The sequence below is a fragment of the Pelophylax lessonae genome (assembly GCF_965119305.1).
Source record: "Pelophylax lessonae genome assembly, chromosome: 5".
In the NCBI taxonomy this organism is placed as follows: domain Eukaryota; kingdom Metazoa; phylum Chordata; class Amphibia; order Anura; family Ranidae; genus Pelophylax; species Pelophylax lessonae.
In genome coordinates, this window is record NC_138772.1 from 558,767,399 (window position 1) to 558,779,730 (window position 12,332).

The 12,332-nt window shown below is 46.7% G+C and overlaps 1 protein-coding gene across 1 annotated transcript in view; it reads right to left on the minus strand.

Moving 5' to 3' along the window:
• Positions 1–367: 367 nt before the first annotated feature.
• Positions 368–12,332, minus strand: part of LOC309556209 (uncharacterized protein) — a 65,197-nt gene continuing 53,232 nt past the window's right edge. The window contains exons 3-5 of the mRNA XM_082258611.1: positions 12,115–12,228; positions 9,540–10,022; positions 368–4,300 (exon numbers count right to left, since the gene is read on the minus strand). Of these exons, the coding sequence (XP_082114737.1) occupies positions 1,023–4,300; positions 9,540–10,022; positions 12,115–12,228 (3,875 nt within the window). The 3' untranslated portion in view covers positions 368–1,022. The remainder of the gene's footprint in view (positions 4,301–9,539; positions 10,023–12,114; positions 12,229–12,332) is intronic.

Consider the following 12,332-nt stretch of genomic DNA (forward strand, 5'->3'; position numbering starts at 1 on the left):
GTATTGCACAGAGAGGAGGGAAAAGAGCGGTGCTGGCACTGACCAATCACAATCACTTTGATCCATCCTGGATATGCTGCACAGTGAAGAGCTGTGCTGGCACTGACCTATCAGAATCTCTCTGATCCATCCTGAATGTACTGTAGAAAGAAGAGCTGTGCTGGCGCTGACCAATTACAATCACTCTGATCCATCCTGGAAGCGCTGCAGAGAGGAGCAGGGATTTCTAAACCCCAGAGTGCTTCCCCTGGCTGTGTGGGCACTGACAGATCACAATCCTGAGGTAAGTACAGTGGGGACCCGGGGGGGGGGGGGGGATGTTAAGGAGGATGAACATTGTTAGCTCGCTTTTTTTTTTTTTTTTTTTTTAAAAGGTGAACACTAAGGGAAATATTTGGCATCCATTTGAGTGACATCATCAGCCAGGTCATGATGTCATTAGCATATGGTGTTCAACCTCTTCCACAGCCGCTGGGGACAAAGGAAAGCTGTATTATTCTTCTACACAGCACCCAAAATTCTGTTCAGACATGACTTAGAAAACAAATCCTGTATAAACCAGGGAGCTTGCATTTAGTCTACATATTCTATGTTAGCGCAAGAAAAGGCTTTGTCTATTTTGCTCCTTTCCCCGGGTTACAGCAGACTATTTCTGCAGTGTTATTTTACAAAGTGTCTGAGGAACCTAGCAAAGAATTATGTACATCTTTACATGTCAATTCTACCATCTGCTTATACAAGACTAGGCAAAGTTTACATTTTCCCTTTTCTAGAAGATATCTGTTAATAAAACAGTTTTTTGTTTTCTCTGTACCTAACACGTTGTTCTAGAGTCTTCTACAAAGGAAAACAACCAGTTCTAGAGAGACAAGAGACATTACACTGAGTATCTGTTACTCTAAAATCACTGAAGTGGAATAAAAGGTTAAACACAGATAGAAAATGTCCAAAAAAAAAAAGTCAAAAACTAAAAACAGAATGCTGCTACAAAAATTAAGAGCTTCAGTATTCTGCAGACGTTTCTAGACAGTGACAACGTAAACTGTGCTGCCATCATCTCCTTGGGTGGTGTACAAGATGGTGGGAGCGTCGTCTTCCGCCCCGCCTGGAAGAACCTCATTGTCTTTGGAAGTTGCCTCACCGGCTTTGCCATCAGGCTGGGTGTTTGGCCTTTTATGTACCACCTGGTGAGAAGTTAAGTTCTCGAGGGAGTTAAACTTTTCTCCGCACTCGCTACAGTTAAAGAGTCTCTCTACAACCACCACCGGGAGGTCCTCGCTGGGCTGAGGGTTCTGAGATACCGTACTGGGATCTCCGACCTTTCTTATAATAATCCCACTGTTCTGCTGTCCGGTTACAACAGTCGGAGCTGCCGTCGTTGCAACCTGCAAGGTGCCATTTGTATTGATGGAAGCAATATTTGCTATGGGTGCGCCAACAGGGTGGGCGCTACCAATGCCCAAGCCACCATTCAATGTAAGGATAGTAGAATTGCCAATATTTAATGCTCCTTTATTGTTGATATTGGTTGGGTTACTGGCAAGCGTGACAGAAGAATTGTTCCCTAGACCCATCGGTCCATCTACGGTGATAAATGCTGTATTGGCAAGTCCATTGACGTTAACCGGGCTGAAGGCCAACTTTCCACCCATAGTCACAGGGCCAACATTTCCAGCAACTACCCCTCCGTTAACAGTGACCACTGTAGCATTCCCTATACCAGAGGGTACAGAATCCTTGGAAGGTACTGCAGATCCAGTAAGGATAAGACCAGAATTGGCATCCACAAAAAGTGGGATTGGTTGTCCTACTGGCTGGTTCCCAGCGGCTGAAACAGGAACAGCTTTAAGAGTGCCACCGTTAACCTTTTGAAGGTTAGCATTATTTATACTCAGAGTTCCTGCAACACTGCCAGACTGGTTAACGTTGACGGTTATCGATTTTGCCTGTCCATGAGAAACAGGTACTGCAAGTCTATTAGCCTGACCAATTACAGGCCTCACAGTCACCTGACCTAACTTAGAATTAACATTCTGAGGTGTAACGTTGAGGGGAACACTGTTTGGCTGTACAAAACGGGGGTTCTTGCTTATTGGCACTCTGTTGGCGTGGTTCACCCCAGAAATTTGGTTTTCTGCAATATTTACTGGAGTTGCAAGCATTATCCCTGAACTTCCAACAGTGACAGGAAAGGTCAACATGATGCTTTGATTTCCATTGACTGGGAGTGGTTGGTTGCTAAGGCTCGTGCCACCAGTGACAATGATCGGGGACGGTTGCTGCATCTGAACTTTGTTAACCATAACTGGGGTACCCTGCTGCACTCCTTGCGGTTGGACTTTGGGGGCCAAGGGTGGAGGCTCACCGGCAGCTTTGGAGTTTTTCATTGGAGGAGTTCCAGAAGTGGAACTTTGGGACTCATCTTTAGAAGTCTTAGTTTGCAAAGTATGTGGGTCAGCCCCCTCTGGATCTTTGTCATCAATAATAATTATGGTATTGGAGTCATTTTTCACTTCCTTTTTACCCCGGATTATAGGCGGATTAAATATGCCAGAAGTCCGGATGCTGCTGATGGTGATCGGAGCTAGAGGGCGCTTATCATCTCTAGCTTCCTGAAGTTCAGCATTCTTGGAATCCTGATCGTCGTTAACCACAATCGGCTCTGAAGGAAGACTTTCTGACTTGGAAGTAGGAGGTGTTCCACAAGCAGTGCTGGGGTTGTTTGCACTGGTCACTGGGGAAGATGCTGGTTTTCCTTCATCGCAATCAACAATAATTACAGCGGGGCTCGCTCTTTTAGGAGGCAGCCCACCATCTGATGCCTGCCGGGAGGCAGGTCGTTTACTTCCCACACATTCTCCGGTGGTTGTCCGGCCAGCTTCCTGACTCATTGTGGATGAGGGCTGGGCATTTTTGGGAGCATGGTTACCGCCAGGACCTAGCGAGGGGCTCCTATTAAAAGTTACTTCACCAGGCTTTGACTGCCCAGTGTTACCAGTTGGCGGTGTGACAGACTGTACCACTTTACCCCCTATTATGGTGCACTGCAAGTTGTCTGGCCTTTTGTTGATATTTTGAGGAACAGGTCCTCTGGTGGAATCACTGCTAGTCACAATCTGGGCAGGGGGTCTATTTCTCTGCTCAGTTACAGTATTTGAGGTGATATTAGCCATTTGGTAAGTAGGTCTAGTTCTGTGGTCAGTTATAGAATTTTGGCTGGTAACGGCCATTTGGTAAGTGGGTCTAGTTCTGTGGTCATTGATAGTATTTGGGCTGGTATTAGCCATCTGGTAAGTGGGTCTACTTCTCTGGTCAGTTATAGCATTTGGGCTGTTATTAGCCATCTGGTAAATAGGTCTACTTCTCTGTTCAGTTAAAGTATTTGAGCAACTCATAGCCATCTGGTTAGTGAGTCTACTTCTCTGTTCAGTTATAGCATTTGGGCTGTTATTAGCCATATGGTTTGGAGGTCTGCTTCTCTGATCAGTAAAAGCATTTGGGCTGTTATTAGCCATATGGTTTGGAGGTCTGCTTCTCTGATCAGTAAAAGCATTTGGGCTGTTATTAGCCATCTGGTTTGGAAGTCTGCTTCTCTGATCAGTTAAAGCATTTGGGCTGTTATTAGCCATCTGGTTTGTAGGTCTGCTTCTCTGTTCATTTATAGAATTTGTGCTGTTGGCAACCTGGTTAGCGGGTCTACTTCTCTGTTCATTTACGGAATTGGGGCTGTTATTAGTAGCCAGCATTGGCATAGTTTCCAGAGCGGCAAGAGGAGACATGGATTGTGACTTCCTATGATTACCACCCATGTTTGCAGGCATAGTTCCATATTTGCCACTTTGGTTTGGCCCTTGTAAATTTGCAGCCGCTGTGTTGCCTCCATGAATGGCATGTCCTTGTGGAAGCTCTTGCTTTCCATGCAAAATGTTAGGGGACCTTGGATCTCCTGGCCGACGATATCCAGCAAATTGTGGGGACAACTGGATCATTGCCGGGTTCCCTTGGACATTCATCGGAGGAGTCCCATGTCTTAGAGGATGGCGCACATTGGGAAAAGCTGCTGGGTTTGCACCAGCATTGAAATAGGGGTTTGGAGGAGATGCATATCGGTTTGTTTCCATTGCCCCAGGAACACCATGTTGCAGCCGCCTTTGTTCCCACTGAAAGCTTGCTGCGCACTGATTATTGCAGAATGTTCCACAGCCAGGGCAAGGCCCCATCGGGTTTCTCCTTTCCTGGAATTGGCCTTCACGAGCATTAAGGTACTGTTCCTTCCGGTTTCGGTTCTCCAGCTCTGAAGCTTGCAGAAAAAAAAAAAAAGAAAAAGATTTAGGATTAGCGCAACAAGTTAAGATTCATTCAAGGCTTTAGGAGTATTGCTATTACTTTTCATTTGTCACCAACAAACAGTGCTTACAATTAAATAAAATAAAAAAAAAAAACTGCAAAAGATGTGAGCTATAAACCAGAAGGTGGTAGGGCCCTGTCCACAATAGAATACAATTAACAGCAAATAGGGGAACAAGATATGAAGGAAAGGCTTATTTTTATGCAAGGACGAGCTACACTTGATTATAAAACATAATAGTCAACCCAACACTTTAAAATGTTGGCACTTTTTAGGGAGCCAATTCTTCATGACCAATTTTTGGTGTAAACTATGGAGGAATGAAAGAGGAGTGTGTCTATCCCAAGAAAAGGATTACTGGGGAGGGGTTCTGTGATCCTTGGAGATAACTAGGAACAAAGAGGAGGGGTTCTGTGAGATAACTAGGAACAAAGGGGAGGGGTTCTGTGAGATAACTAGGAATAAAGGGGAGGAGGTTCTGTGAGATAACTAGGAATAAATGGGAGGGGTTCAGTGAGATAACTAGGAATAAAGGGGAGGGGTTCAGTGAGATAACTAGGAATAAAGGGGAGGGGTTCAGTGAGATAACTAGGAATAAAGGGGAGGGGTTCAGTGAGATAACTAGGAATAAAGGGGAGGGGTTCAGTGAGATAACTAGGAATAAAGGGGAGGGGTTCAGTGAGATAACTAGGAATAAAGGGGAGAAGGTTCTGTGAGATAACTAGGAATAAAGTGGAGGGGTTCTGTGAGATAACTAGGAATAAAGGGGAGGGGTTCTGTGAGATAACTAGGAATAGAGGGGAGGAGGTTCAGTGAGATAACTAGGAATAAAGGGGAGGAGGTTCTGTGCGATAACTAGGAATAAAGGGGAGGAGGTTCTGTGAGATAACTAAGAACAAAGAGGAGGGGTTCAGTGAGATAACTAGGAATAAAGGGGAGGGGTTCTGTGGTCCTGGGAGATAACTAGGAACAAAGGGGAGGGGTTATTTGAGATAACTAGGAATAAAGGGGAGGAGGTTCTGTGGTCCTTGGAGAGAGCTAGGAATAAAGGGGAGGAGGTTCTGTGGTCCTGGGAGATAACTAGGAACAAAGGGAAAGGGTTCTGTGGTCCCGGGAGATAACTAGGAACAAAGGGCAGGGGTTCTGTGGTCCCGGGAGATAACTAGGAATAAAGGGGAGGGGTTCTGTGGTCCTGTGAGATAACTAGGAACAAAGGGGAGGGGTTCTGTGGTCCTGGGAGATAACTAGGAACAAAGGGGAGGGGTTCTGTGGTCCTGGGAGATAACTAAGAACAAAGGGGAGGGGTTCTGTGGTCCTGGGAGATAACTAGGAACAAAGGGGAGGGGGTCTGTGCTCCTGAGATCATTGAATTGTATATATTTTTTTGAGACATATCTATTTCCTAGAGAATCTATGTGACCACCCATTGAATTTTAAAAAAGCCCTTTTGCTGCCAAAACAGCCTTGACCCATCCAGGCATGGACTCCACTAGACCTCTGAAGGTACGCTGTGGTATCGGACACCAAGCCATCAGTAGCAGGTCCTTTAGGTCCTGTAGGTTGGGAGGTGGGGCCTCCATGGATCGAACTTGTCTTTCCAGTACATCCCACAGATGCTCGATTGGATTGAGATCCGGAGAACTCGGAGGCCAAGTGTTGGAAGATAAGTGTGATATGGGATTCAAACTTCTCTTCAACAGTTCCAAAACAAGTTTCCTAATACTCAAAACTATGCATCTTTGTGTCACAGTGACCCTTATCCACAGGACGTAGCTTAACAAAACCACATATTGCCAAAATAAGGAAAGAAAGAAGAAAACAAGAGTTAGAATAAAGTTTGCCAAAGCTACTATCCATTCTGTATAATAATTAAAGCAAAACAGAAAGTCCATCAAATCTTTCCTACAAGTCAACACCTCAAACTTGTCGTCGTGTTCCTCAAACACTTTTTGAACCATTTTTGCAGTGCAGCAGGTCGCATTATCCGGCTGAAAGAGGCCACTGCCATCTGGAAATATTGTTTTCATGAAGGGCATAGGTGACTGTTTCCGGGTCCCAATAAGCCCTATTGATTTGACAAAGTGGTACCACGCCCCCCGGACGGAGTGACATTATCCTCGAGTTGAGCTGATCCTTGCCAAGCGGGCTAAAGGATCCCGGAAGCAGCCACACAAGCCGGACAGCTTGCGTTCCAGCTCCCAGCCATACAGAGCTTCTCTCCTCCACTTCCATCCAGCCGCTTGGTTGTCGATCTCTGCAGTTCCATAGATGAGCACATTCCCATTGATGACATGGTGATTTCTTTCTAAAAACCAGTGAGTGGTTACTTTTTTTTTTTTTCCTTTTGGTTTTATGGAAATAAACGGTTATACTTAGATGGAGGCGCCCCTTCTTGTTTGTTCTAATGGGCATCCTGACCTGTCTGCGGCTACGCATCCCCATACACAACAAACTGACTGCCACGCTCTGTGTGTTCTGACACCTATAACCACCAACATTACTTTCACCAGCCAATCACAGCTCCATTAGCTCTTCTATTGGATCAGACTATACGGGCCAACAATCACCCCACCCCCAACAATGAGCCTTCTCATACCCCACCCCCATCAATGAGCCTTCCCATACCCCACCCCCATCAATGAGCCTTCCCTCCCCCTACCTCCATCAATGAGCCTTCCCCTCCCCCTACCTCCATCAATGAACCTTCCATCCCCCCTACCTCCATCAATGAGCCTTCCCTCCCCCACTACCTCCATCAATGAGCCTTCCCTCCCCCACTACCTCCATCAATGAGCCTTCCCTCCCCCTACCTCCAGCAATGAACCTTCCATCCCCCCCTACCTCCATCAATGAGCCTTCCCTCCCCCCCTACCTCCATCAATGAGCCTTCCCTCCCCCCCTACCTCCATCAATGAGCCTCCCCCCCCCCCCCACCTCCATCAATGAGCCTTTGCCACCCATGACACTGTCACAGGTTGGCTGGTTCTCCTACCTTGGACTCCTAGTGGTTGGTCCTGACCACTGCAGACCAGAAACATCCAACAAAAGCTGAACTGTTGAAGTTGTCCTTACCCAGTCGTCTAGAAATTACAATTTGGTCTTTGCCAAAGTCTCTCCAATCGTTACACTTGCCCATTTTTACTGCTTTTAACACATCGACTTCAGAGACAACATTTTCACTTGCTGCCTAATATATCCCACCCACTTTCAGGGACCATAGTAATGAGATAATCAGTCATAACATTCTGACCTATGACAGGTGTGTGTGTGTATATATATATATATATATATATATACATACACATATATATATATATATACACACACACACACACACACACACATATATATATATATATATATATATATATACATATATCTTGTACACAACCCAACTAAAGTGTCATTTATAACATGCTCCCAGGAAATCTTTGGTCTGATCACCTATTACTTATTTCTACCTGACATAATTACATGAACACACGCCTTCAGTCTCCCATCCCTCCCCCCCCCCCCCCCCCCCCCCCCGTGACTCACCATAGCTGTGTTTGCATGGCTCTATCCCTCACACAGAGTCTGGCCATTCGGTGACAGGGAATGCCATCAGCAGGAGAAAGGAGAAGCTGCTGCAGAGTCTTTTTACCTTGTGATGTCATTAGTGACAGCACAGTCACCGGTATTGTGATCACACCTGGTGTGTGCATGGACATTACCAACAAGGACCCGCTGGAGGACTCCTGGGCTACTGCCCTAGGCTGAAACTGAAACCTGAGGGGTGAAGGTGCAGGACATGGGGTGATCTGAGGGGTGAAGGAATTGGAACTGATCTGAGGGGTGAAGGTTCAGGACATGGGGTGATGTGAAGGTGCAGGAATTGGGGTGAAGGTGCAGGAATTGGGGGTAATGTGAGGGGTGAAGGTGCAGGAATTGGGGTGATCTGAGGGGTGAAGGTGCAGGAATTGGGGTGATCTGAGGGGTGAAGGTGCAGGAATTGGGGTGATCTGAGGGGTGAAGGTGCAGGAATTGGGGTGATCTGAGGGGTGAAGGTGCAGGAATTGGGGTGACCTGAGGGGTGAAGGTGCAGGAATTGGGGTGACCTGAGGGGTGAAGGTGCAGGAATTGGGGTGACCTGAGGGGTGAAGGTGCAGGAATTGGGGTGACCTGAGGGGTGAAGGTGCAGGAATTGGGGTGACCTGAGGGGTGAAGGTGCAGGAATTGGTGTGATCTGAGGGGTGAAGGTGCAGGAATTGGGGTGATGTTAGGGGTGAAGGTGCAGGAATTGGGGTGATGTTAGGGGTGAAGGTGCAGGAATTGGGGTGACGTTAGGGGTGAAGGTGCAGGAATTGGGGTGACATTAGGGGTGAAGGTGCAGGAATTGGGGTGACCTGAGGGGTGAAGGTGCAGGAATTGGGGTGATGTTAGGGGTGAAGGTGCAGGAAATGGGGTGATGTTAGGGGTGAAGGTGCAGGAATTGGGGTGATCTGAGGGGTGAAGGTGCAGGAATTGGGGTGATCTGAAAGGTGAAGGTGCAGGAATTGGGGGGATGTGAGGGGTGAAGGTGGAGGAATTGGGGTTATCTGAGCGGTGAAGGTGCAGGAATTGGGGTGATCTCAGGGTTGCAGGAGTTGGGGGCAGAAATGTTATTCAGTGAATGAACCCCAGAAAGTCTCAGGACAGGATCACAAAGCCCCCCACATGTATACCTTAAGGCCCGTACACACGTACCGATCGTCGGCATACAAACGTCGGTGGACGAAGGATCTGCCGATTGTACGCGTGTTAGTATGGTGCCTCCGACAGATGTCTGTGCACAATCCGCGGACAAAAGTCTTTCGTGCAAACATGAAAATATTTGTATGCCGACACCAGAACGGACGATTGTTCGCCTGTCAGTACACAATTCGGCCGACAGACCGCAGATTTGCAAGACTGGGCATGCTCAGAAAATAGAAAACACAGGGAAAGTTAACCATTACATGACATCACTTCTGCAGTCGGCGGACAAAATTCTTGTGCTGTCCTTGTGCTGTCTTTGCACTTTTCAGCAGACACCGACATCCCGGGGAGAAAAGAGGAACATTTGTAAGCCGACCATCGGTACGTGTGTACGGGGCTTTAGTTTTGTATTTCTAAACATAGCAGCTCAGAATGGTACAGAAATTACAGAGGGATTTCCTTGAAGGACACATACCTGTCATGTGACTTCCTGGAGGGCCCATTGGCGTTGACTGATTGACTTCGAAATTTCCAAACATAGGGTTCGGGGGTCTCTCAGGAAACGGAAATGTGGTGTGGGGATCCCCGACATTTCTGTACATGGGATAGTGGGGAGACAGAGGCACCATTCCCATATTGCCGTACCCCATAGGAGAAGTTGGGTGTGGCATCCCCTCTCCTCTGTTGGCGTATCCTGGAGAGATGGGACTGCCATTGAAGTACGTCGGTGAAGGGGTCACAAACTGTTTCCTGTGATTACCATCCACTGGCGGGGGGGGTCCCGGGTACATCCCTTGTGTGTTCCACTGATAGCCCATCCCACACTGATTGTTGCAGCATGTTCCACAGCGAGAGCACTGCACTCCGCCACGTTCCTGGGATGAGGAGATCTCGCTAGGAGGTATTTGGATGGAAGCTTCCGGAGACTCCCGTTCCACCTTAATCACCGGCCCGGCCTCTGTTAAAAAAAGAAAAATGAATTATTCGGCCAACTTTCCATGTCTTCCTTCCCAAAATCGCTCTCAATATGCTGTTTAAGAATGGCAACAAAACTAAGCAACCACCACCATTCCTTGTCAATCCCTCCACTGGCTGCCAATCACCAAACCAATAACATTCAAATTATTAACATACAAAGCCATCCAAATATCACCAAAACCATCCTCTCCACTCCTCCAAAAATCTCCTGCTCCCTCCTCACCTCCTCCAATGCTCATCTCTAGGACTTCTCAGAGATTCTCTCTTCCTCTGGAACTCCCTACCCCAATCCGTTTGGATATCTCCTACTCCATCTACTGTTAGGCAATCCAAAAAAGTCTATCCCAGCTGTAACCAACAACTGTAATTTTACTTTCTGCACCAGCTCACCCTCTCACAGTTTAGATTCTAAGCTCTCATGAGCCAATTTCTCATAACCCTAGTCTTGCTTTGTATAGTAACTGTTCTGACTCCCTTTATTTTGTAATGTGCTGTGAAAATTGTTGGTGCTAATATATATCTTCTGTAAAATAGTAGAAAAAATAAAACCAACAAAACCATCCCCACCACGGCCAACAACAACAACAAAACCATCATGACCAAACAACAACAACAACAAAACCACCACGACCAAACAACAACAACAACAAAACCACCACGACCAACAACAACAAAACCACCACGACCAACAACAACAACACCACCACGACCAACAACAACAACAAAACCACCACGACCAACAACAACAACAAAACCACCACGACCAACAACAACAACAAAACCATCCCCACCACGGCCAACAACAACAACAAAACCATCATGACCAAACAACAACAAAACCACCACAACCAACAACAACAAAACCACCACAACCAACAACAACAAAACCACCACACCTAACAACAACAAAACCACCACACCTAACAACAACAAAACCATCACAACCACCGCCGCCAACATCCAATCACCGCCAGCAAAACCATCACCATCATCAACAAAACCATCACCACCATCACAACCATCATCAACAAAACCATCACCACCACCATCAACAAAACCATCAACATCATCAACAAAACCATCACCACCACCACCATCAACAAAACCATCACCACCGCTATCATGATCAACAAAACCACCACAACCAACAACAACAAAACCACCACAACCAACAACAACAAAACCACCACAACCAACAACAACAAAACCACCACAACCAACAACAACAAAACCACCACGACCAACAACAACAAAACCATCAAAACCACCACCGCCAACAAAACCATCACCGCCGCCAACAAAACCATCACCGCCAGCAAAACCATCACCATCATCATCAACAAAACCATCACCACCATCACAACCATCATCAACAAAACCATCACCACCATCACAACCATCATCAACAAAACCATCACCACCACCACCACCATCAACAAAACCATCACCACCGCTATCATCATCATCAACAAAACCATCACCGCCGCCAACAAAACCATCACCGCCGCCAACAAAACCATCACCACCATCAACAAAACCATCACCATCATCAACAAAACCATCACCATCATCAACAAAACCATCACCATCATCAACAAAACCATCACCATCAACAAAACCATCACCACCACCATCAATAAAACCATCACCACCGCTATCATCATCAACAAAACCATTACCACTACCAACAAAAGCATTATCACCACCAACACAACCATCATTACTACCACCACCAACAAAGCAAATACAATTAACAACATAACTACCACCAACAATCACTCCGGGTCTCACAGCCTTTTTATTAAAAAAAAAGGGGGTATGTTCCCCCATTCATTTCAGGGGTTACTGGTTACGGAAACCCTTTAGTTACCTCGCTAGCTGCGACCTGCCGCCAACCAAAGACTTCTGCATTGTGCCTAGGACAGACCCACCAGCAGGGTGTCTACAGAAGCACGGAATCTTGTCAGGACTGAGCGGTTCACAGGTATGTGGCCACCTTTAGCTATGTCCTGCACTGGTAAGATAGAATCTCCAACACACAGAACTGTGTTTGGATCAGACTTTGCCGTCACCTTTACTGCCTTCTGCCCGCGGCTCCTCCAGCTTTTGCTTCTTGTTGCTGTCGATGCACGGCTCCTCACCTCGCTCTATCCGGGACACGATCTCGGGTTTCGGGATACGATAGCCTGTGAAACAAAAAGGATTCATTAGAGGAAGGAGCAAAAGGACACATTAAGGCTTTTTCAGATCAGGACAGCAAAAGTACCCAGGAGGTAACGATTGGCTGGGA